General features: G+C 36.3%; 2 protein-coding genes across 3 annotated transcripts in view; one reads left to right on the forward strand and one right to left on the reverse strand.

Moving 5' to 3' along the window:
• Nucleotides 1–26,034, forward strand: part of LOC109067048 (ras-specific guanine nucleotide-releasing factor RalGPS1-like) — a 107,190-nt gene that overhangs the window by 61,108 nt on the left and 20,048 nt on the right. For both annotated transcript variants that reach the window (XM_042752212.1, XM_042752208.1), the window contains one exon: nucleotides 178–304. In XM_042752212.1, coding sequence (XP_042608146.1) covers nucleotides 178–304 — 127 coding nt within the window. The remainder of the gene's footprint in view (nucleotides 1–177; nucleotides 305–26,034) is intronic.
• On the reverse strand, nucleotides 5,890–21,481 carry LOC109067052 (angiopoietin-related protein 2-like). The gene is made up of 5 exons (XM_042752206.1): nucleotides 21,058–21,481; nucleotides 15,653–16,661; nucleotides 10,360–10,553; nucleotides 7,144–7,414; nucleotides 5,890–6,365 (listed from the first exon to the last, which is right to left on the reverse strand). The coding sequence occupies exons 2-5, from the start codon at nucleotides 16,635–16,637 to the stop codon at nucleotides 6,166–6,168; spliced, it is 1,650 nt and encodes a 549-aa protein (XP_042608140.1). The 5' UTR covers nucleotides 16,638–16,661; nucleotides 21,058–21,481; the 3' UTR covers nucleotides 5,890–6,165.

Below are 26,034 nucleotides of genomic sequence, written 5' to 3' on the forward strand. Positions count from 1 at the left end.
TATTTCAGAAACATGCAGAGGATGAATGATTGGTGTTGAATTCGGTTGCATTTCCATGTGAGCTTATTTCTGTGCAGCTTGTATGTTGTTAAACTATGGTTTTAAATTAGCTTCTCATCACTGCCTGTATTCAGATGAAAATATTAACAGTGCCGTAACTTTCCTGTTTTTCTTCAGCTGATCAGTCGGAAGGACAAGGCCACATTTGAGAAGCTGGACTACCTGACCTCCAAAGAGGAGAACTACTCCAGGATGAGAGAGTACATCCGCTCCCTCAAGATGGTGCCGTGCATCCCCTACCTGGGTGAGTCCTCATCTTTCACTCTCTCTCTCTTTTACTTCGCCTTCCAGTGAGGCAAATGAACCGGAAGAATGATCTTTTTAACATTTCCCGACTGACCAAGAGATCAGAGTTGGTAGATTCTGTAAATATCTCATCTGGTTCTACAAAGCTTTCTCCAATGTCGGCCATTCAGAAGTAGCCATGTATTCACATTTGTATTACGGAAGCGAAATATACAATACTACTGTTTAAAAGTTTGGGGTTTAAAAGATTTTTATGCTTTTGGAAGTCTCTTCTGCTTACAAAGGCTGCATTTATTTGATCAAAAACACTTCAAAAACAGTAATATTTTGAAATATTATTAGAAATTAAAATAATCATTTCTTATTTGAAATATATATTGTAATATGTAAAGGTCAAAGCTGAATTTTCAATATCATTACTCGCATGATCCTTCAGAAATCACTCTAATATGCTGATTTGATGCTCAAGAAACATTTCTGATTATTATCAATGTTAAAAACAGTACAGCTTTATATTTTTGTAGAAAACTGGGATAATTTTTTTAGGATTGTTTGGATGGAAAGTTCTAAAACACAACATTTACTTGAATTATATTAGTGATATTATAAATTGAATGCATCCTTGCTGAATAAAAGTATTCATTTCTTTTAAAAAAACTTTTGAAAGGTAGTGTAAATATTGATAGTATATCATTGGATTATGGTACGTTTAATCATAGCCTGAGTCTTTTTTACAGGTTCATAAAAGCATGAAATTGACTTTCTATGGCTATATATGTATATATTTATACATGTAATGTATCTCATCTGGACATCTGAACAATATAATACATATTATACATTATATGTATAAATATATAAACATTGAACTTCATTCATGAAACCCAATATGAAGAGATTGTGTCTAGCTAAATCATTCATGAAAACATTCTGATGTAAAATGTCTCATTCAATTCAGCGCAGCAGTTTATGTAAGAAGAGAGAAATTTGTTCTGTTCATGTTTTCATGGGGCCAAACGTTTGGAATTAATTGGATCTTTTCATGAAATGTGTGGACATCTACAAGCACCATTTTTCTCAGCCTTGCGGTTTCTCATATTTGTTTTAGAGGACGTCATGGCATTTTCGGTCACCTTACAGAGTTTCTAAAACATAATGATAGCATACATGATGCATGTGTTTTCAATAAGATATCTTTCCTGGAACAAGTACTCTCAGTGCTATTCAGATTTGTGCGTTTTTTGTTTTTATTATTTTAGGCATTTTTCAGTGTTTTCCCATGTTCTCTCTCTCTCTCTCTAATGTGTACTGAACCACATTATGTGTGCTCTGAACTCTATCAGACAGAGATCTCAGATGTATGGTTCTTATTATCTCACAGATTCTCACTGAGTCTGGAGACTCTACAATAAATTGATTCCAAACCCATATCAATGATCAGGGAAACTATCTCATATTCCTCAGCACTTAGTCATTTACAGCTGCTGTTCTGATTGAAATCAAATTGGGTGAAGATGGAGTGCTACACATTAAATTCTCATATCAGGTACTCTGGATTGGATTTATATACATGTTACAGGTGCTGTTTCTTTGGGATTGTCTAAGCATTTCTTGGGCAGACTGTACTCATTTTCTTGCGGTTTCGTTGTTGGGATCACGTTGTCTGGACATGAAGTTGGTAGTTTCATGCACCCAAACCATTAACTAAGCATAAAGCGGTGCTGTCATTTTATTTTATTCATTTAGTGAAGATGGAAGATGGCAAGAACACAGTTTGCATTAACATCCCCTATGTCAGGTTGACATTCAATAATGCAGAAAAAAAAAACTGTGTATTGGTTTCTTATCACATTTTGTCTGTTAAAGGAATAGTTCATTCAAACATGAAAATTTGCTCAAAATTTACTCACCCTCAGGCCATCCAAGATGTAGATGTGTTTGTTTCTTCATCAGATTTGGAGAAATGTAGCATTACATCAATTGCTCATCAGTGGACCCTCTGCAGTGAATGGGTGCCGTCAGAATGAGAGTCCAAACAGCTGATAAAAACATCACAGTAATCCACAAGTAATCTACTGCACTCCAGTCCATAAATTGACGTCTTGTGAAGTGAAAAGCTGCGTGTTTGTAACTTTAAACCGTCACTTCTTGTGGAAATAATTAATAATGTAGTGTAGTGTAGTGTCCGCTTTATTGTCAATTCTTCCACATGTACAGCATACATACAGAGTATTGCCAAACTGTACAGCAATACATACAGAGCATAAAGAAATTGCGTTACTCTCAGACCCTTGGTGCATACAGATAACACTAACAGTAGAGCATAAAAATACAGATAGATACAGATTAAATATAAAATACAACTGTACAAATATACAAATAAGGACTTGTAAAAAATAAAAATAAAAAGTTAAATAAAGCAGCACATAGAGTGATAGAGTGCAAACCAGTGAAGTAAACAAACAGTGCAGATAAAATGATTGTAGTGCAAGAGAGCTTATTCAGTCTGATTAAAGTGACAAAATGCTCAGGGAGCTGTTCTTTATTAAACTGTCTGAAGAGGTAGCTGAATGAGGTCAGTTAAATGCTGAATGAGGTAGTGAGCAGACCAATGCTGCACAAAGTGTCTGGTGCAGGTCACAGTTTGTTAATGGGAGGAGGGGGTGGAAGCTGAGGGGAGGGGGTCAGGAGGGAGTTCAGCTTCCTGACAGCCTGATGAATGAAGCTGTCCTTCAGTCTGCTGGTCCTGGCCTGGAGACTCCGCAGTCTCCTCCCTGATGGCAGCAGACTGAAGAAGCTGTGTGACGGGTGAGTGGGATCACCTGCAATGCAGAGGGCTTTGCGGGTGAGATGGGTTCCATAAATGTCCTGGCGTGAGGCGAAAGAGACACCAATTATCTTCTCAGCTGCTCTCACTATGTGTTGAAGAGTCTTCCGGTAGGACGCGTTGCAGGCGCCATACCACACAATGATGCAGCTCGTCAGGATGCTCTCGATGGTCCCTCTGTAGAAGGTGCACATGATGGGGGCCGGGGCTCTGGCTTTTCTCAGTTTGCAGAGGAAGTAGATATGCTGCTGTGCTTTCTTGGCCAGTGAATGAGCTGTTGAGGGATGATTGTGTTGAATTTTGAACTGAAGTTTATGAACAGCATTCTGGCGTATGAGTATTTTTTGTCTAGATGTGTGAGTGCTGAGTGTAGGGCAGTGGCGATGTCGTCATCGGTCGAGTGGTTGGACCGATATGCATTGATCCTGCTGAGGGATCTCCTCACGCTGTCCAGGGACAGCGTCATCACCTGATCATCGGGTGGAGGTGGAGACTTCTCCACCTCAATAATAATCCATAATAACGCTTTCTCCAGTAAAAAAATTTCCTGTTGTCTCTCACATCAAAATCCACCCCCATATTTGTTTAGAGCTGTTTTGGACTGTTTTTGCTTGTAAACAGTTCTTCATCTGTGCATATTTCTCTCCTGATTCAGACAAGATAACTTTTTCCACTGGGGAAAACAATATTATGGCTAGAGGAATCATTTCAGCTGGAAACAATGGTTTAAAGTTAAAAACATCTTGATGGATTTGTTTCTTGCAAACACGCAGCTTTTGTTTTCTCCAGACGTTAACTGATGGACTGGACTGGATTACTTGTGGATCATTGTGATGTTTTTATCAGCTGTTTGGACTCTCATTCTGACGGCACCCATTCACTGCAGAGGATCCATTGCTGAGCAAGTGATGCAATGCTACATTTCTCCAAATCTGATAAAGTAACAAACTCATCTACATTTTGGATGGCCTGAGGGTGAGGACATTTTCAACAAATTTACATTTTAAGTGATCTTGATTCAACAATGCATGTTATTCTAAGGACTTTCCCTCTGAACACCTGTACTTTTTACAGTTCAGTTCATATCTGATTAATAAAATCAATTCCACCATTCTACTTTTCCTCAACAATATCCTGTTTCAATTAGAAATGCTTTATATTACAGAAGTAAATGGCTTGCAAATGCCAATTTAATTTCATTCTTGACTTTAATGTGTTTTCCAGCCATTTACAAGGTTTTCCTCATTTGGAAACTAATGTTAATGACACCATTTTTCATCTAAAATGATTGATGTTTGAGCAGCAAAGGTTTGGGTCTGTTCTCTTTCACTCAGGACATACCCTGAGTCTCCCGTAGGGCCCTTTAGAGCCTTTAGTTGCTTGTACAAGTGACAACATTGAGGTTTGAGCTCAGCCTTTCTATCAGTCTTTCGTGTTTATAATGTATTGTAGTCTATAGGGCAAGACTTGTGTATGTTTTTTGCAGTTGATCACAGAAGAGCTTGTCTCTACAACATAGTAGCTGTACATAATTTATTGGAAAAATTCTGTAAGTACACAACACAAACCATACTTTGCATTACAAAAACACTCACTCATATTTTCTATATACAAATGGTTTCAAAACAGCACTCAGTCTAAAGGACCAAAGTGAAATCTGAGAGAGTGTAGACAATAATATACAAGACAGACATGTTTTGCATTTGTCACTTTTGCAGAGGCCTTGCATTTGTGGTTCATTTAACTGACCCATGTCTTTTAAATTACAAATAGATGCATAAACAAAGACTAGATGTACTTCTAAATGTTGACAGAAATGTATCCTATGTAGTCCACTTCAAGGCACAATTGCAATGTACCCTTTATTGAAAGTCAATGCTTAAACAAACTAAATGAAAAGGAAGCATTGCATTTGTGCTACTAATGTAGTCTAGTCATTGAAGTTTTCAGAGGCTTTGCATCTGTTATTAAATGTGTTAATTTAACCAGTTCACATCTCATTAATACTTGATCTAGTAAACAGATGCATTCGCAATGACTAGGCCAAATTTACCTCTGAACGACAACAGAATTTTCATTTTTGCATTAGAAATACCTTTAAGATGTCCAATTGCAGTATTGGAAGTCAATGCCATCAAATGCCTCCGTTGGTACATAACAGGTCATGTTTTATAGTGCTAAAGTACTCAGAATAACAGTTCTTCAAGGTTAGACTTCTTACAGTGAGAATAAGTTGACCGGATGCCTGTTAAGATCAGGTTGCATAAACATACAGACTCTATCCCCATTTTAAGCACACTTGTAAGGACGCACTCAATGCTGTTCAGCTTCCAGATCATGTGGAACCTGAGTTGCCAGGTTTGTCTGACTGAAGGTTTTCTAGTATTTTCACTTGGTCTTCAGTGTCCACCATACCTGGACACCATTGGGAAGAATCCCAAGAAGACATTATTAGTTATGTCTCCTTCATGAAGTTATTGCACTTTCATATTTTTGGTTTTGGATATGTGTGACTGCATATGTGACCCTGGACTACAAAACATCATCTGAAAGCTGAATAAATAAGCTTTCAATTGATATACTGTATGGTTTGTTAGGATAGGACAATATTTGCCAGAGATACAACTATTTGAAAATGTGCAAAAAAAATCTAAATATTGAGAAAATCGCCTTTAAAGCTGTCCAAATGAAGTTCTTAGCAATTCATATTACTAATCAAAAATTAAGTTTTGATATATTTATGGTAGGAAATTTACCTTCATGGAACATGATCTTTACTTAATATCCTAATGATTTTTGGCATAAAAGAAAAATCGATAATTTTGACCCATACATTGTTTTTTGCCTATTGTTAAAAATACCCAAGCGACTTAAGACTGGTTTTGTGCTCCAGGGTCACATATTATGAATTCATAAGACTCATAAACAAAGTAAACAATCAATAATTAACAAAAAGAAACACATTAACATTGCACTTTTTACAATGTTTTTTGAGTTATGACGCATTAGAATGTTTTCCTTCACGTGACGTTCTAATGGAAAGTGTTGGGATTCGGTCGGATCATCATAGTGACCTTCTTCAAAGAATACGATCCTCCGCGGAACTCGGCCCAGTAAACTCCATCCTGGTAACGGCTGCGGTAATGGCCACCGCGGTACCACACGCCATTCAGGTTGGAGTGGGCACAGGCGTTGTACCACCAGCCACCCTTCTGATAGTGGGCACAATTTCCTGTATGAGGGGAAATGAGGTTTTTGAGTATGTGAACTCATTACACATTGATTCTATTTGGAGCACTGCAGTGATGTATTTTTGTAGGGCAACACAAAAGTTAACATCACCCTGCATTGTAATAAATTATCCGCAACACTGTGAAAATTGTCAATTTATTGGAGTACATTTTACAAGAAAATTATATTTTAGTCTTTCTACTTTAAAAATTTGCTTTTAATTCAGTTTTGCTTGCCATTTCTTTGTGAAATTTACTTGCAATTACGGAGTAAAATAGTGTCTGCACCACTTATGGTTTTTGTTTTGTTTGTTTTTTTTCCCCCAGAGTAGTTCCTTCGACAAAAACCATAAAGGACTTTTCATTGGCTTTTGAAATAATGCAGAAAATAAGGTCTGTGACCAACAAAGTTTTGATTCATGCATGTTTTGCTTTATAGATTTTGAAGCCTACAGTAAATATAAACGTAGGCTTTAAACAAACTACTAGGGGTGCACCGATCAAGATCGGCCGATCGTCAATGCGCATCTCGTCAGTAAAGCCGGTTCTCTAATCAGGTGCGTGATTTCACATAGAGCAGCTGTTACTACACGGAGCCATTGTTAACTGACAAGCTCCGCATATAAATTTACATTTCATTAGTATTTTCAATCAGTTTTTATTTGAGATTTTCCATTTTCATTTTTCATTGTAAAGTTTTAGTCTGTGTGTGTTTTTGTCATTTTTTATAGTTCAGTTGGATCAATAGATCAGTTCAATAGATCAGTGCTGGTTTGATACCTGTGTACACGTCGTGATCTCTGTCCAGGGTGGTGAACTGTTTCCCATTGTGCCAGGTGAGCGAATCCCCAGCATTGCCATGGTAACGACCCACCCGCAGCCTGTAGAAATCCGCCTCCGGCTCCAACCGGAAACTGGCGTATTCTGCGAACGTCTTCCTGCCTGTCCAGTCCTCCAGCGTCACCAGCAGCTTATAGTTGCCCTGGTTGGTCAGCCAGTAGATGTTCTCCAAACCAAGCCAGTATTCACCATCAATGTTCCCAAATCCTTGCTAAGATAGAAACGACAAAGAAACAGATTGTTGAACAAACAGTCCCAGCTCAAAATAATACAAAAAAAAAAAGTATTTATTAATATATATTATACAAATATTTAACCCTCTGATGCATGATGTCTGCTACAAGGAATGGTCTTTAAAAGCTTTATTAACATTTCAGGTTATGTTGCATCCTTAACCATAAGTTTACATCACTGTCCTCTTGTTTTTGTATATCTATATTTATGACACATGAGATATTTATATTTACAACGTAAAATCAAAGTGGCTGATGAAAGTAGTGACACAAGTACCACTGAAATCTTTGCTACTGTTTTCTGTTGCAATGCATAAATGTTTATAATTTAATTTAAAGTGTATGTTGTGTAGGAGTAGTAGTTTATTTTTTGCTACTGTGTGTTTTTTTTTGTGTTTGTGTGTGTGTGTGTGTGTGTGTGTGTGTGTGTATGTATGTATGTATGTATGTGTATATAGATAGATAGATTTTTTTATGTGAAATTATTTTATATAGAATTTCAAATATTTTATAATAATATATAAGCTACTTTTTTCCTATATATTATATTATATATATATTATATTATATTATATATAATAATATATTACATATAGTAGATTATTTATTTTTTTTTTAAAATTGTGTATCTATAATATTTAATAAATATTTTTTTATAGTAAAAAAAAAAAATATATTTATTTTTATATTTATTTTTATTATTTATTTATATATTTATTTATATATATGTATGTATGAATAGATTGAATTAATTTAGATGAATGTTTTTTAAAAATTTATGTATTAGTTTTTACAGTTTTATTCAGAACTGGTAGTGCTCATTCCTGTATTATACACTCTTTGTCAGATCTTGAATCCTGCCAGATGATGAAATTTAAAATAACTCCATCAACGTCATACATGTGTTTGTATTTAGCCGTGTTAGCATTTGGAGTCATTATTCATTCAGAGGAAGCAGGTCTGACTGCAGTATCTAAAACACCTGAGAACATACTGCATGTAACTAGCTGATGTCGGACAGAAATTGCACATTATGTCACAGACAAGCCAGTTAACACCTAGTATATCATGAGGAAACAGGAACAGAACTTACTAATGCATGTGATAAATCTCCAGCTAAGACTTTAACTCCAGACTGCTGTTGTTACTCATTGTTTATAGAAATAGTTCAACCAGAAAATACAGTTCTGTCATCATTTCCTCACACCCACAAGTCATTTCAAACCTAAATGCTGTTAGTTTTTCCATGCAACACAATGGAGAATTTTTAAAGAATCTTTATGCAACATTCACATTTGCATACAAATTCATTTTTATTTTATTTTTATAATGCATTTTAACTTTAGGTGCAAGATACCTTTATAAAGGTATAAATGGTTTGCATGTAAAAAACAGTCATTATATAATAAATGATTTTATTCAGTGTCATTTTAGTGCTTTTCAGAATGTTTCCAGAGCAGTTGAGTGGATATAGTTATTAGGACATTGCCTTCACATTGGCTCTTCTGGTCCCGATTTTAGTTCTGGGCACTGATGACAACAACAGTGTTTCTGTCAGACAGTGTTTTTGTGGAAAAGCCCTGGCCCTTGTTTGAAAACCTTGCCCATCTTGCATAACCGAATTCCTTGGACTTTTGAAAGTGATGTTCTGGATGATTTCAGAAATTGCAAAAAGCCGCAGTTTGCTGTGAGACTGACTGGTTAAGACATTTTGTCATGAAAGTTTCTCCATGCACGAACGGCAGGGTTTCAGAACAATGTGTGTCTCATTACTTTAATTAACTCTGACTAAGGGAAGTTCTAGGGGAGTTCCTGCTGTTATCTTGTGATGGAGATCTGAAGCATTGCATTCAGTTTTATCAGTGCTGAACGATTTGCATGATAGAACAATGTGTGTATATATTCATGAATTGATTTTGATTAGGTGTGTTTCATTTGAATTATCTCATGAGACGAGACAATACACAATTTTTGTGTTCACAAGAACAAGACAAGATGATATTTCACACTATTTTTAAGAAATCACAAAATGCAAAACAATGCAGGTGCATTTTGAAACGATTCAACTAATCTTGTTATGAAAGTCACTTCAGTTCTACAGTTCATCGTTCAAAACTGCAGATTCATTTAGTAAAGTGTGTTGCTCAGAAACACACAACAGTTCTAGCCGCTTTGTTTGGAACTAATTTGTTTGCGAAATTGAGCAAAACCAATAATATTGAGTCTAAAATTAAACACAATATTAACTTCTTGTTTATTGAACTATTATATAAAATCATTATTACATTTTCAGTTGTGCTTGATATTGTGAGACTGATATTCACCTCAATAAGAAATATAATCAAGTTTTAATATCATGAGATCTCATGGCTCAAGATGTTGTCACACCTCTATTGATTACATTGTGTATAAAAAGTTTTTTTTTTTTTTTAAAGTTAAAAAAAGGTTATTATGGTATGTCGTACTAAAGGATGTTTTGAAATTATTTTGTGTGGAAATCAACAGTATTAGAATTGTATCAACCCTGAACTCAATTGAGCTGAATTGTGACACTAACTTCTTCTGTAGAGCTTCTTTATAGTTCAACTACAGAAAATTTGATTTCATAACTAAGGAATTTTTGCAACCTTTGCACTTGAATCAACATTGAACTAAATTTAGCCGAATAATGGCACCTGTTGTTTTTACAGCTGAAATTTGTTTCATAATTGAATAACTTTCCAACATTAGCACTGTTATTTTCCAGTTTAATAATGTGAAACTGCTTTGAAACAATCTGTATCATATAAAGCATTATATTAATAATTGTGACTTGACTTAGAGATACTGAACCCAGATTGTTTGTTTAAAAACATGTTATGTATCTTCACACATTAAAGTTATTTCATCCCCAAAATCTGAAAAAAAAAACCTTCTTTCTGACCTTGTACGTCTCCCAGTTTCGGAAGAAGTTGACCGATCCGTCCATGCGTCGCTGTATGACGGTCCAGCCGCCGGGGTCGTGTCTCTGGTCACACCAGACCTGCATCAGTTTGTTGGTATTTTCCGGCTTCACCAGAAACATGCCGCTGTTGGCGTGTCCTTCCTCTAGAGCCTGTAAACAGTCTTTGAACGGCCCTGTTTTGGAAAGCAAACACATGCAATATTTAAGTCATGGTTTTCTCTACAGCATCTCTGAATTTAATGTCAAAATCAAATCAGATGTGGTTCATAGCTGCTTTATATTATATATGGACATCGCTAGCCATGGATCCAGCTGTCTTTGTGGACAGCTGATTAGGTTTGTTTTCTAAGAGAACAGAATTGTGAAAGAGAGTCACTTATCGATGAGCAATGCCTGACCAGGACCTCCAAGAGCTTGTTTTCTTTTGTCTGGTTCTGTCAGTTGAGATTGATGCGTCCCAGCTGTGTTGCAACTATTGGATTGTAGTGTTTATTAGGTGTAATTATTAGGTGTTGTAAAATAGTCATGCAATTTTTGTCCTCACTGACCTCATACTATTATGCCATGCACTTATGCAACCATTGTAGAGGACATGTTGTTTTCTCATCTGGGCTCACAAGTTCCCAGCATCACATTTGAGGCAATGCTGTTTTCATTATGACTGCATGTTCTCCACACCTTTTTGGGCAACCTAAAAACTGGCCTTAGGAGATGGAAAATCATCTAGAAAATGAACACGCTGGCTCTGCTGCTGACTGAACCCATCCTGCCTCCAGCGTCCCTGTAAAGGAGTCTAATGAGTTAGCAAACAAGCTTCAGTCCAAGAGGCAAATCACACCTCTGTTCTCAGACAGGATCCTTCATGTTATCGTTGCCTTATTGTCTGGCCTCTTTGGAGTGTTTCTGGCAAAGGTCGGAATGTTAAAGACTGTTCTTTTCCATTAGAAAGCTAATGAATTTAGTGGAAGATGCCTGGATGATGGTGAATGTTGAAGAAAGATCACACCATTTGGTACCTCTTAGAGACAGACACTGATTGCATTCAGATTTACACAAAAGAGACTTGTTTTGGTAGGTTTAGCTTTCTGATCTCAGTAAGTACCAGCTGTTTCTCTGCCATGGATACATTGCAGGAGGTCTGATAGAAAGTGAGCTGCATTGAAAAACAAGCAGCTGTGAGAAATTTATTAAACTGGATTAAAGGAATAGTTCATCCAAAAATGAAAATTTGCTGAATGTACTCACCCTCAGTCCATCCAAGATGTAGATGAGTTAGTTTCTTCATCAGATTTGGAAAAATGTAGCATTACATCACTTGCTCGGAAATGGATGCTCTGCAGTGAATGGGTGCCGTCAGAATGAGAGTCCAAACAGCTGATAAAAACATCACAATAATCCACAAGTAATCCACACCACTCCAGTCCATCAGTTAACGTCTAGTGAGGTGAAAAGCTGCATGGTTTTAAGAAACAAATCCATCATTAATTTTTTTTTAACTTTAACTCTGGTTAAAATATTAGTCCATAATCCATAAGTTTCCTCCAGTGAAAAATTCATCTCCTTTTGGTCTCTCACATCAAAATCCACCCACATACTTGTTTTGAACTGTTTTGGCTTGTAAAGGTGCTTGGTCTGTGCAGATTTCTCTCCTGATTCAGAAAAGATGACTTTTTGACTGGAGAAAGCAGTATTTTAGATAGAGGACTCTATGTACTGTTGAATATTTTAGCCGGAAGCAACGATTTGAAATTATAAACGTCTTAATGGTGGATTTGTTTCTTATTAACACAAGACTTGACGCTTCTCAAGACATTAACTGATGGCCTGGAGTGGTGTGGATTACTTGTGGGTTATTGTGATGTTTTTATCAACTGTTTGGACTCTCATTCTGACGGCACCCATTCACTGCTGAGGATCCATTGCTGAGCAAGTGACGGAATGCTACATTTCTCCAAGTCTGTTCCCATTAAGAAACTAACTCATCTTGGATGGACTAAGGGTGAGTAAATTTGCAACAAATTTTCATTTTTGGGTGAGCTATTCCTTTAAGTGTGAGCATGCAAATTGTATGTCATCAGTAAAGTCAGGCTGAATTGATGTCATACCAAAGTTACCAGATTATAGCAAGACATTCATCCATAGGTCTGCTGCTTTCAGAGAACATTCCTTGAAGTTCTGTCTCAAATTATCCTTCACCTTTTGTCACGCTTGCCCCCCCCCCAATGTTAATAGAAAAATACAATGGAATCTCTTCAGATGAATTTGATTAGTCACAGTTTTTGTTCTGATTAGTCTCGGTCCCCTGTTATTGCTGCTTTTGACATTTCATTTTAGTTTAGTAGTTTTCTCGCTGTCTGCTGCTGAATAATCAAGCATTATGAGCTCCAGAGGAAAAGACTGGAATTAATCTGCTTGTGACCAGATAATTTTCCAGACTATTAATGAGTAAGAGCCTTCTCATCTCTTTCTGAAAGGACCTTCTGTATTCTGTGCAAGTTTTTAGATGATTGTTCATCCTTTCCTGCTCTACTTTATGTATGAGGACATCTTTTCAGAGCAAGCTGTTGTGCAAAACCTCATTTTCACTGGTCCCACCCTCCCAAAATACGGTAATTACTTTTTTTTAATGCGCCACAGTAAAGCATCAGACCAGATCCACCAGAATGATTTGCTTTGGAAGTTTTATCATCCTCAAATGTTTTAATATAATATATTGGATAAAAGCATCTGGTAAATGACAAATGTTTTACATTTACGCAGTTAGCAGCTGCTTTTATCCAAAGCAACTTACAAAAAAGGAACAAAAGTAAATAGAAATGTATATTTTGCTTGTCATTATATAAGATTTATGTTTGCAGGTGTAAACGGCATAAGATACTGCCAACTCATCTGTTGCATGTGGAAACTAAGACTAAATGTGCTGTGCATATAATAAGTAGAAAGTCAGTGTTTTATTGTAAAGTGCGCATGAATCTGTTAAAACAAAGCAAGTTAGCACACTACAGTTTTTTGTTGTGGGTGAAAATCATGCTACTAACCTCCAGTGGCGTGATTTAATGGCATGTTATTAAAAAAAAGACAGGGCGACAAGATGGATTTACAGATGACTGCCATGGAAACAGTATGGAAGCTTATTTCTGCCATGGGATGAAAATATAAAAAAGTTAATTGCGTGACTGCCATTGTTTCTGTATTGGGGTTTAAATATAAAAAAGTTAATTGCGATTTTCTGTCTCAATTCTGACTTCTGAGTTTATATCTCATAATTTTTATTTCATTTCTGATTTTTTTTTCAGTTGTTCTGATTTTTTATCTGATTTTTTTGTTTTTTTTTTTTCCTGCCACGGAATAAAAAATAAAAAAGGAAATTGCAACCTTTTTGTATCTCACAATTCTGCCTTTTTTCAGAATTGTGAGATAAAAAGTCACAATTACCTTTTTTCCATCCCATGGCAGAAACAAGCTTCCATAATATACCATGCGTGTATGGTTTGGTTTTTGTGAGGGAGATTTCAGAAAAGTGTGAACTGATTTATAACATCAACTGTACCATCACCCCATTATTCATGTTCCTACACTCCATTTCATTTATACAGCCACATTTGAACATCTCGAGAAAAAAAATTCTCAGTTACCACAAAGAAATTCCCATATAGCAGAATATTAAACAACACTTAAACAGACCCCTTCCATCAAACCACAGATTTCTCTGCAAAAGTCTCTGGAATCCCCCATTTAAGGACTTTAATTTGGTTTATGTCTTGGAGGGTTTTCCTCTCAAGATTAATGTGCACTCTTAGTTCAGAAGATGTGTTGCCAAATGATTGTGTTATAATGGGACGGGGGCCAAGCTCTGAGTGATCAGCGGCAGGGAAATCCACGTGTTGCTTGTGTCACTAAATTTTAGGCTGTTTTCTTTGGAAGCACTGATGTAACCAAACCACTTAGGCGTATCCATACATATTTATCATACTCAGTGTGCAAAATACAATTAACCTTGTAAATCTGCTGAAGCACTGCAAGAAAAGGGTGATGGCTGGCTGCGTAATGTTTAGATGTTTCTCATTACTCACCCCAATCCTGTTGCGTATAGCCCTACATAATGCTTTGCAGAGACTTGCGCTGTGGAGACTTGCGTCATGATTTTGTAAGGAAATGTTTTCTTTAATGTTTTCAGTAATTTAGGCAGCACTTAATGTTTCTTTACTTAACTCTATTCATAACATACAGTATCCTTCCAATGTTTGTTAATGGAGCAGGTTTCAAAGAGAAGTTTTGGACAGTTTGAGCATAAATCCTTGTCAGTTCTTGGAATAAATAGATTAAAGTAACTTGCAGTTATCTTTGCAACAGTAATATCTTTTTGTTAATGTCACAAATCGTGCATGACAGTCAGATTACTGATAGATTGGCAATTAAATTTAGCACACAACAGACTAATTTAAACAAGGTTCGGTCTCTGTTGAAAATAACCCACTTAACCCTCTGGAGTCGATCAACGTGGATACGCATTTTGTGGCATCTTCTCCTGATAACCCAGAAAATAACTTAAATTACACTTTCAGTTTTGATCATACAGATAAGAGCAATACATCAATCGAATCTGTAAAGGGTCTACTTTTATTTATATACACACATAATAACAACAAAACTTTGTGCATTTATAAAATAAAGAAAACAAACAGGGTGCGCTGTCTGCCGCCTTGGTTCTGTGAGATCTTCATTTAGAAACGCGTCATTAAAATGAACAGTAACAGTAACAGCAAATACTCATCAAAGAGACATGAGAGAGATATCTATAGAAAGCTTGACATGTCTAATTTTAAACTAAGCAAGTCTTATCGAAAACAAATATTTTGTGATAAAGTAATCCATATGAAAACAAGGTTTTCTGGTTTAAGATTACTTAGATTTATTTCAGCAGGATTTAAGATGTTTTCTAAATTCTGGGTTCATTATTTTTTATGTTTTTTAAAATATTTGTTTTTAAAGTTTGTGCTGTAACTTATCAAAGCAAAGTCAATTTGTCTCCTCTGTCTTTCCGCATCAACATAGTGCCATTTTCGTTCAAATCAAAGTGTAAATACACATAGAAAATGTATCCTTGTGTCGCGGCTGACACAGAATAGCGTAATAGCGTCTTTTAAGTACCTTTTTCAACCCTTTATGCAAAAGGGTTAAAATTTTTTAAGACTATATAAAATCGTATGGGTGTGGAACAACATGAGGCTGAGTAAATCATGACAGAAGTAGTGACGTTTAAGAGACTCACCTGAAGGTTTATCTGTTGAGGAGCTGTGCGTTTCAGGGGGCACCGTCGGTAAAGTCGGTGGCATTGCTTTGATGTTTTGGTCACTCTGGATTTCATTGGTGATCTGGTTGTTGTGGCGAGTGTAGGTTGGTGGGTGGAATGGCCTGGCGGGGGACTGGTGGACTGGAGGTGGAGGTGGAGGTGGTTGGCGATGTTGTGGAGGCTGTGGTTGCTGAGGGAGGATTGCAGGTGGCTGGTAAGGTCGAGTTTGTCGTACAACACCAGCTGCTCCTCCACCTCCACCAATACCAACACCACCACCAACACCACCAAAACCACCACCAACAAAACCACCTCCTCTCCTGCATTGCTCTTCTAGCTGTACTATAAGCGCGCTTTGATTGCTTGCAAGTGATGCAAGGTGCTGGTATTTGTGCTCCAGATCCCGGTAACGTGCGGTTAACTGCTGCATCTCTGACGTGTGATTCAGCACGCGGTTCTCCAGCTGAGAAACCTCAAGCGCATTGTCTCTCTTGCGGATGATCTCGTGCAGCAGCTGCATGTAGAGCTGCGTGACCCGGGCGTTCATGTTACGCGACTCCTTGCGAAGCAGCTTGACTTCGGTGACCACACCGCCATCCACCTCCACCAGCTGCTGCAGCGTCTCGATCTGCCGCCGCTGCTTGTGCAGCTCTCCGTTCAGCAGTTCCAGCTCCTGCTTGTTAACGCGGTTCTCCAGCAGGGCTTCCGGCTCTTTAGAGTTCACGCAGATGGCGCCTGTGGTTTTGCGCTGAGGCACGATGAAGGTGTAGGAGCATTTGTCAGGGTCCGAGGCACTGGGAGGGTCGGCGGAGCGTTTGGGACGACTGGCGTACATGAACTCGCTTTCGAGTACGTCGTCTCTGCTTTCGAACTCCTCGGCGAACCCAAGCAAAGCGGGGTCAGGTCTGGACAGGGTGATGGTCAGCAGGGCCAGAAGAAAGCGCTTCAAAGTGAGGACGGTCATGGCTCTCTGAGATGTGTCTTTGTGCTGGAACGTGAACAGATAAAAGATTTTGTATCCAGTAAGATATTTCTTTGTATCCCCATTACAAGTCATATCAATTTATAATATTTCTATAATATATTTTATTTATTTATTTATTTATAACTCTCATTCTTTCTCACCAAGAATGCATTTATTTGATCTAAAATACAGTAAAAAAAAATGGTCAAATATTATTATGATTTAAAATAACTGCTTTCTTTTGTAATATATTTTAAAATGTAATTTGTTCCTGTGATCAAAGCTGTATTTTCATTATCATTACTCCAGTCTTCAGTGTCACATGATCCTTCAGAAATCATTCAGATATGCTGATTTACTGCTCAAGAAACATTTTAATTATAAACGTTGAAAGCAGTTGTACTGCTTCGTATTTTTGGTGTAAACTGGTACATTTTTCCAGAATTATTTGATTAAACAAACACACACACAAAAAAAACAGCATTTATTGGAAATATAAATGCTTCGCAACATTTTAGATGCCATTTTTGATATTTCTAATCCATCTTTGCTTAATAGAAGCATTGATTTCTCTTAAAAAAAAATAAAAAATCTTACTGAACCCATATTTTTGGACAGTAGTGTAAAAAAAAAACGACATTTTATTTTATGCAATTGATGCGATTTTAGGGTCAACTGGGCTTGCCATGCAATCTTAAATCAGTCGCCTGATTCAGAAGCAATGCAACAGGCAGTGATGCATGTCTGACGCATGTGTTCATACTGTAGAATGACAATTAAAAAGCAGCACTGATGTAATGCAAGTTTCCATCCTGTTTGAATGACCCTAAGAGCTCCTCGTTACTTGAGTTCCTTTGTTGAATGAAATGAAAGCCATTAGCTAATGAAACATGTATTGTGTTCTTTGGTGATTTTCCAAAGAACCGGTCTGTTTTGCCCTGTTTAAGGATTTGTAAGTGAATTACTCTGAAACATTAGAATTAGCCAACTTTTGGACTGCGCCTTGCAGGAATTGATGCTAAATCCCTTCCAATTCCAGTCTATCTTAAACCACAAGGCCACACAAGGTTTTGCTGTATACACAAGGTTGGCCACACAAGTTTTGCTATATACGTAAATGTTTCTGGATGTTTTTGTTTATATCTTTGTATTGTGTCATCGATTAACGGATAAGCAGAGAGAATTACATATGATGGATAACGTGACCCAAAAGCCCAAGACTCACTGGTTTGAATCAGTTTGATGAATGTTTTGCTAACTGAATCAGTGAATACAGTGACCAAATCTGTTTCATCTGAACTTTATCATTACTGTCAGTGATGTCACAAAATGAAAATGTAATGTACTTAAGATTGTTGAAACTTAAATCATTGCAGTACTGACAAGCAGTTCGTATGACAACTTGTGTATATAAGGATGATTAAATAATAATTTATATTAATACAAATATATATATTTTAATAAAAAAAAAATATATATATACACACACGCCTACAGTATATTAATTTTGTGACAGGTATTACTGACAGTGATGGTAAAGTTCATTAAGTCAGTCATGTTAATGTGGTCACTGATCTGACTGAAGCGTTGAGTTCATTTACTAAATGATTCATCAGCCTGATTCAAAACCAAAAAAACTTGTTAACATGTGAATCTTTCTAAATGATTCATTAAAAGAATCTTTTAATAAGAGTCATTTGTGTGTGAATCAGATTACACCAGTTGTGGAAATTTACATTAACCACAAATATATGATTTGGGACTGAATGTCATTCTCTTATCTTATCAGTAAATGCAGTTCAGCCACAGGCACCTTACGAGAGAAGCTACTTTTAAGTGCTAAATATCACTCACCTTTTCTAACAAGAGCTGCAAACCCTTGTTATGCACAAAACACAAAATATCTGGTATTAAAGGTCAAATCTGAGAAGAGTCTTTATAAAGTCTCAGGACATAAGTCTGAACATCAGATCAAATCCTAAGAAGGCTTTACAAAACATTCATAAGAAGTTTTTGCTACATACAGTACTGTAACTGCATGTTAATGTATGATTCATTTCTGATTTTGTTTCCATAATCTCTCCAGTCATCAAATAACTGAGTCATAGATTTACACCCCAGCAAATCACACGATTGTTGTGTGTTCAGAGCATCTCCCATAGCAACAGACTGTTTTTCATTGTGTTCATTAGTAAGGAAGAGCTCCTTCCCACTCGTTTCAGGGATTGTTTCAGAAGCAAACACTGAACAGAGAGCTTTAAAACAATAGTACTGTAGCTGGGACATCTTACTACTTTATCTAATGCTGAACTCCTGATTTTTCATTTACTTATTTTTAATGTCTGAATCATGTGTCTTGTGGTTTGGACTGAATGTGCAAACAAACATTCATAGCCTTGAGTCATCAAAGGAAGATGTATTCCAATCAAGCAGAATATAAACAAGATTGCACAAGACCCTCAGCAAGGATTCGTAACCTCATGCTACAAACATGCATGATGAATCATATATTCTTTAAAAAATTACATAACTGTATTGAACCTTTATTAGAGAGGTTTTTGTGTGCATTTGTTTTGGCATTGATGTAGGAAACATGCTATGTTGGGCATTAGGGCCCTGTATTGCATTTCTGCACTGTGTTAACGGTCGGTATTGTTGTTTTATAAACCTTTAACACAGTAAGTGTTAAAATATCCGTTTGCATTATGTTTAACCCTTTACGTCATGTCAGAATTACCATATTCCAACTAAAAAAAAAAAAATCTATCAAAGTGACCAAAACATCAACTTACTAACGCTGTTTGATGCTTATTTTTGTTATATCCTTGCACTTGTGTTGTGCTTTCTTTTTTTCTTCAGTTTTGTGATATAGACACAGCGTTTTGGTGTCATCACCAATGAAGCAGCACATGGATCTGTTTTGCTGTAACGAGCGATGCCAGAATCACTTCCATTGGGTCACGTATGTGATTGCTGCATTACGTCATTGTTCAGAATACATAAATCTGACTTAGATTTCATGGATTTCAAATCTGATTCAAATTTGAACTCGAATGTGATGATATCATAGTGGACATAGTAATTGAGCCGCTGATGTCATCGGGGTCTCCGCTTCGCATTCGTCGGGCTTTCTTGGGTTGTTTTCACTATGCATTAATTGTTTCTTTTTCTGACCTGCGAGTGCTGGTATTCACTCAGGAGATGCATGTCTTTTGGGCACAAATCCAGCTCAAGGGATTCCTGTGATGATGTGGGATGAATTTGTTAGGATTTACTCTTTTATTTTTATTTCAGTTTGATGAGTTTATTATTGAGTTCAAGTAGATTCATTCAGTTATGCAGTTAATATTACCACAACACTCAACAAAGATTTCAGTAGGTGGCTTTTGCAGTGATGCCATAGAAGAACCATTTTGGGTTCCCCAAAGAATCTTTTCTTAATCTGAAGAACCTTTTTTCCACTATAAAGAACCTTTTATGGAATGGAATGGATCTTTGGAGATTAAAGGTTCTTGATGCAACCTGCAACCAGTGATCCATACCTGCAACCATTTTATGAGTGATTAACTCATAATTGAGATTAAAGGTTCTTGATGCAACCTGCTTTTTTGTCTGATTTTCAATGCCTGCAACCAGTGATCCATACCTGCAACCATTTTATGAGTGATTAACTCAAAGTTCAGGCAGTCATTGTTTCTGTGGAAAGTGTGATTGCATCTGCATGCTACCATTACAACATCACCATGCTGAACATTTCTCATTTACGCTTTTATTTGTACCAGGTATAAGATGTTTTGATGAGAGTTTTGTGCATCTTTCTGCATTTATATATTTGTATATTTATTATTTATATATTATACATATTTATGCATTTGAAAAATGCTTTTATGAAAAGCGAGTTACCTTGCATTTCATCAGTTCATGCATTCCCTGGGAATCTGACCTATGACTTGGCTTATAGTGTACAATTTTTCTAAACGTCTGTCTAGTGAATCTAATTTTGTTGTAGTTATCTTTAGTTCCAAAATGTTTAATCAAAATTTCTAAATTAAATTGCTTGTGATTTGAGCATCAGCTAAATTAATACATTTAATTGTTCTTTAAATGTCATGGGTTTTCCCTGCTACTGAAAACCTAGAATCAGGCTTCTTTTTTTTTTCTTTCTTTTTTTCAGGTCTGGCAAAGAAATTGAAGTTAATAAAATATCATGCAAAGTCATGCACATTTCTACAAAGCTATTCTGCAAATCCTGGAAATATATGCATTTTGAAATCTTTTTATTGCATGATTTCATTGCTGCCAATCTACAGTATTTGTTTGTAACTTGTTTCTGTAAGTTGAATCAAAGTATAAAGGTGAAAGCCAGAGAACATGATTCATTTGAATTCATCACATTTGTAATCAGACAAACAGCTCTTACCAGGATGGTGTGCTGATGTACCTGGCTCTTTCTCTCTTTCTCTTTGCTTTATCCTTTCAGTCTCTCTCCAGGAAGGTTGGATGTTGTTGTCCCTGCAGTGAAAGTCATCACAGATCCACCCCTGTCCTTTCTGTCCCTCTTTCTTGTTGTCCGTCCCCCGGCGTGTCTCCTGTCATAGGATGATGGGTGACAGTCTCATTTTGTGTCCTGGTGCAAAATGTTCTTTAAGTGTGGTTTAAGTTTGCTCTGCGGTCAGCATGTGACTGCATGTCCTGCTGGAGTCTCTGTCCAAATGATCCTCCAGCTGCTCACTGTTAACTGTTCACTTTGAGTGACACATTGATTTAGAGAGAGACGTCCTTAACTTCCACTCATCACCACTGAACGCAGGGAACACTCTGCTGTGTCTCTCTCTCTCTCTCTCTCTCTGTCTTTTTCTCTCTCTCTCGCTCTAGTTTGTGGTAATAGTGTTGTTTTTGTTTGGCTCCGCCCCTTTCCCCTCCCCCTGGCGCAGACATAATGGTTATCACAATTGATACACTCTTAAAAATCAATTGATTTGCATCAATGGTTCTGTAAAAAACCTTTAATACCCATGGATCTTTTCCAGGGACAAAGGGTTCTAAATAGTGGGGAAAAAAGGGGATTCTGTAGATCATTAAAATGTTCTTTTAAGATCTGTTCACTGAAAGGATCTCTTTTGGAACCAAAAATTGCTGTAGAGGGAAAAAAAATCATTATTGAGCCTTTATCTTCGGTAAAAGTAAACTGCAAAATGCCTCTTTTCATCTATTCACACATGATTCCACCTGCATGAATCTGTAAAGAGGGACCTTTAAAACATAATTCATATTTTTAGTGGTGTCTGTTAAGGCATGTTGTTGTACTTACCCATACTTGGATGCGACAGTACAAAAATAAAGCAAAACAAATATTATGAAACTTGTGTAAAGCACACATATTTCTAAAGTGACAGCAGTGGATAATGTTTTGGTTGGTTTGCCTCTCTTGAGCTCATTGTGTTCTCACCAAACTCTTAAAACATGTTGTGAAAACTCACGTGAGAGAGCTGCAGTGCTTCCATGGCACTGTGATTGACTGATTATGCTTTTAATGGAAAGAGAACCTCCTATTTTTCCATCTGAATGGGTCAAACTGGTGGAAATTAAAATTACAAACTGGCTAATAACTTGGGCACGATCTAAAAAAATGCTGGGTTAAAAACAACCATTTTTGGGTTATTTGGCAACCCAGCTCTGGTTAAATGTTGGACAGAATAGATGCTGGGTATTTTTGGCTGGGTTTTTTTGGTTGGTGTTTTTGTAAGTGATTTTTGGGTTAAGGTTTCAATATGTGGTTTTTTGTTGGACAGAATAGATGCTGGGTATTTTTGACCCAACTGGTTGGGTTAAAGATGCACTAAGTGATTTTTGAAAAACGCTTTTGACCAAACTGTCAGACTGAGACCCAAAACAAACTCGCAGCCAATCAGCAGTAAGGGGCGTGTCTAGTAATGATGATGGATATTAGCCGATTGACTATAGATAGCAAGATTTCGGAGGAACAAAACATTAAAAAGCAAGGTTACGATCAGGCAAGAGAGGTAGGACCACGTAAATATTAGAGCAGCTCCTATACACTTACATATGCTGTTCTGACTTCGAAATAGGCCATTCATGTCATTTGTGCAAATCCAAGGAGTTTTTATTTGGTTTTATGAAGAAATAATCTGCAGCGAACTGACTTGAGAAAAGTTTCGATGGCATGTTTTTTAATCTTATATCCATATGATGCCTGATATAGCAGTTTATAAGCGCATCACTGCCTTGCGTTCAGATGTAACCACTGTATTTCTGCTTTTCCATAAGCGCCACCTACTGTCAGAGAGTGAATTTGCATTTTTATTCAGACTGTTTGCATTTTTTTTTTTTTCAGACCAGTTATATATATCATAAATAATAATTTATTAGGTTGAAATGTGATGTTTGTCATTTTATAAAACTTTTTGGTTTTGTCAAAACTTATATTATTTGAACTGTAAATTTGTTTAAATAATAGTTTTTATGATAATTTCACAGTTTAGGATGTTACCATAGATATTGGTGTTGCTTCAATATGATGTTGCTACTTAAACATGTACAGTAACGCACAAAACATAGTAAAGAGAGTAAGATGTCTTTATTGCAAATGACTAAAAGTGTTTGTTGGATTTCTATTTGGTGGATTTTTTTTTTTTTTTTAATTATGATTTTTTTGGGGGGGCTGCATATTTAGTTTTGTATCATTGTACATTTAGCTGATCTGTACACTTGTAGAGTCCAGTATGTAGAACTTGTAAAAGAACCCATGAAGGTTTATGGTTCTGATTGATGGGACACACAGGTGAGCCAAATAAAAGAGGAGGATGTAGAGAGGTGATGTACTCTACTGAACTTGAAAAGCTCTTCCAGGAGGAGGATGTTGCTGTGTTTCAAAGCAATGCCCGTTGCGGCTTGCGATGCGGTCTTCATTATGTCTGTCTTAATACCGAATCTTGTGACCGGCTGTGTCTGCATCAGCACATTGTTCCTCGCTGCTTGGGATTCCTGGGAAGTGATCAGCAGGAATGCCCACTTTACTTGATTGTCCGTGTGGCTGCAGTCACATTGTAACTGTACAAAAGATCATTTATTCCTGTAAAGCTTGTATATATCATGCTTTATTAAAGTATTCATGCCTTGTTTTTTTCCTTTAATTTAAAGAGTATGATGCATTATACTATATACTATTTAACAAATTATTTCTTATGCTGATCTTGTCTGTAATGCATTATATTCTAAAAAGGTATAACCAAAAATAGCTGAGTGATTATTTTAATTATTAATATATTTTATTGTTAAATATAATTTTTTGTAATTGTTTACAGTTCACAATAAAACATAACATTTTTAAGTTGCTTTATAAGGCATTATAAATGCATTAAAAGTTATTTAATTTTATAAAATCTGACCCTGAATTCTAATGAAATTATTATTATTATTATTATTGTTATTGTTATTATAAATAATAATTATTAAATTTATATTATTAAAATAAATTATATTTAAGTTACATAAATTAATAACTAAAATAATAATAATGTATACTATTCATTAATGTGTAATATTATTATTATTATTGTTAAAAAGTAATTATATTTAACAATTAAATATTGATAATTAAAATAACAATAATTAATTTATATAAATAATTAGTAACCATTTTATTATTATTATTATTATAAATAACAACAACAATCATCATCATCATCATTATTATTTCTTATGATTTTATCATAGCCAGTTCATTAAGAACACTCACTTTTATATGTAAAATCACATTAATATATGTTTTAAAATATACAGGCATCATTGAGAGTATTGCTGAAAACTCTTCAGCATAGCTGTTTAAATGTCATGTTTACAGTGTTTGCAATGAGCTGATGTGAAGAAAATGGCAAGGGAGTGGAATGGAGATGCTAAAAAGTTAAATGGTTAGAGCTGGTGGTCTGAATTTTTGGGTGAAGAGTCAGAATCAGAAAAACTGCAAGTGTGTCCAACTGTTTCGATGACCCCTGCGGCCGAAAAAAGAGATGGCTTACACAGACACATGCCCACACACATTCACACGCTCTTTTTGCTCACCTGTCAGCACTAAGACCTTGTTCCATAAGCTTCTTTTCTAAAGAGGCCCTTCGGCTGAGTATCTGAACTCTTGTGTTTACCATGTCTTCATTATATTTTATTACTGTTTCTCATGAATAAAGCAGCATAAAGACTCTTTGCACTTGGACAAACAAGTATCTACATAGAAAACAACCCAGAAACTTCATAGAAACACCCTGGCTGTCTTTGCACGGGTCACGTTTTGTTCAGAGAACGTAAAAAAAAAAAACAAGCTTTGTTTTGCAGGAATTGGTCATCATTCTGATTCTCTCATTCTGGTTCTATCCAAAACAAGATTCCTGAAGGAAAGGCTGATGGGTGTTTCTGGTCCCGCTGACTCACTTGTTTTTCCTACTGTGTGGTCTCTCACACACTTTCCTTTGTCAGTGACTCTAACAATAGCATTTTAAGCCTCAATAAGCGAGATCGCAATCCGCCCGGTGTTCAGGGAAAACTCAGCACAACAGTCTGTGATGAAGGACACTACATGGTATTTTTCAGCATGAAAAGATTTATGTTGAAATTCCACAGCTGAGCTGAGCTCCTGGGAGTCACTTGAAATTTGAACCGGCTTTGCACCATGTCCTCACTTTGTTCGGTGTAAATCTGTTGATGAAAACAGCAGCGCACGGCGTGTCTACAGTAAATCTGCCTCATGCTGTTTTGGGCCACACAAAAGCTTTTAAAGTAATAATTCACCTTAAAATGAAAATTTGCTGAATGTACTCACCCTCAAGCCATCCAAGATGTAGATGAGTTTGTTTCTTCTTCATCAGATTTGGAGAAATGTAGCATTCCATCACTTGCTCATCAATGGATGCTCTGCAGTGAATGGGTGCCGTCAGAATGAGAGTTCAAGCATATGGGTGCCGCATCACAATAATCCACAAGTAATCCACACTCCAGTCCACCAGTTAACGTCTTGTGAAGCCAAATGCTGTGTGTTTGTGAGAAACAAATCCATCATTAAGACTTTTGAACTTCAACTCTCATTCTGACGGCACCCATTCACTGCAGAGGATCCACTGGTGACCAAGTGATGCAATGCTACATTTTCTGCTAATGGAAAGACTGAAATGATTTTCTTATAAAATGTGTAAAAATAAAATAAAATTAATTTTTAGAGCTTTCTTTGTATAGAAAGGATCAATGTCTGCAAAATATCTGATCTTGTCTTCCATGAAAGAAAGATAATCATATGTTTGTAATCAAAGACTATATGTTTGGAACAGCATGAGGATTAGTAAATAATGACGGAACTCATTATTTTGTGCAGTGTTCCTTTAATAATTGC

The sequence above is a fragment of the Cyprinus carpio genome, chromosome A5 (genome assembly GCF_018340385.1).
Source record: "Cyprinus carpio isolate SPL01 chromosome A5, ASM1834038v1, whole genome shotgun sequence".
NCBI lineage: Eukaryota > Metazoa > Chordata > Actinopteri > Cypriniformes > Cyprinidae > Cyprinus > Cyprinus carpio.

Excerpts from the sequence above, each read along its gene's own strand:
- LOC109067052 (XM_042752206.1), bottom strand. The coding sequence starts at position 16,637 with ATGACCGTCCTCACTTTGAAGCGCTTTCTTCTGGCCCTGCTGACCATC. Across the intron at positions 7,415-10,359 it reads GAAACTGGGAGACGTACAAG|CAAGGATTTGGGAACATTGA; the intron begins GTCAGAAAGAAG and ends TTTCTATCTTAG. Across the intron at positions 6,366-7,143 it reads AGATCACGACGTGTACACAG|GAAATTGTGCCCACTATCAG; the intron begins GTATCAAACCAG and ends CCCCTCATACAG.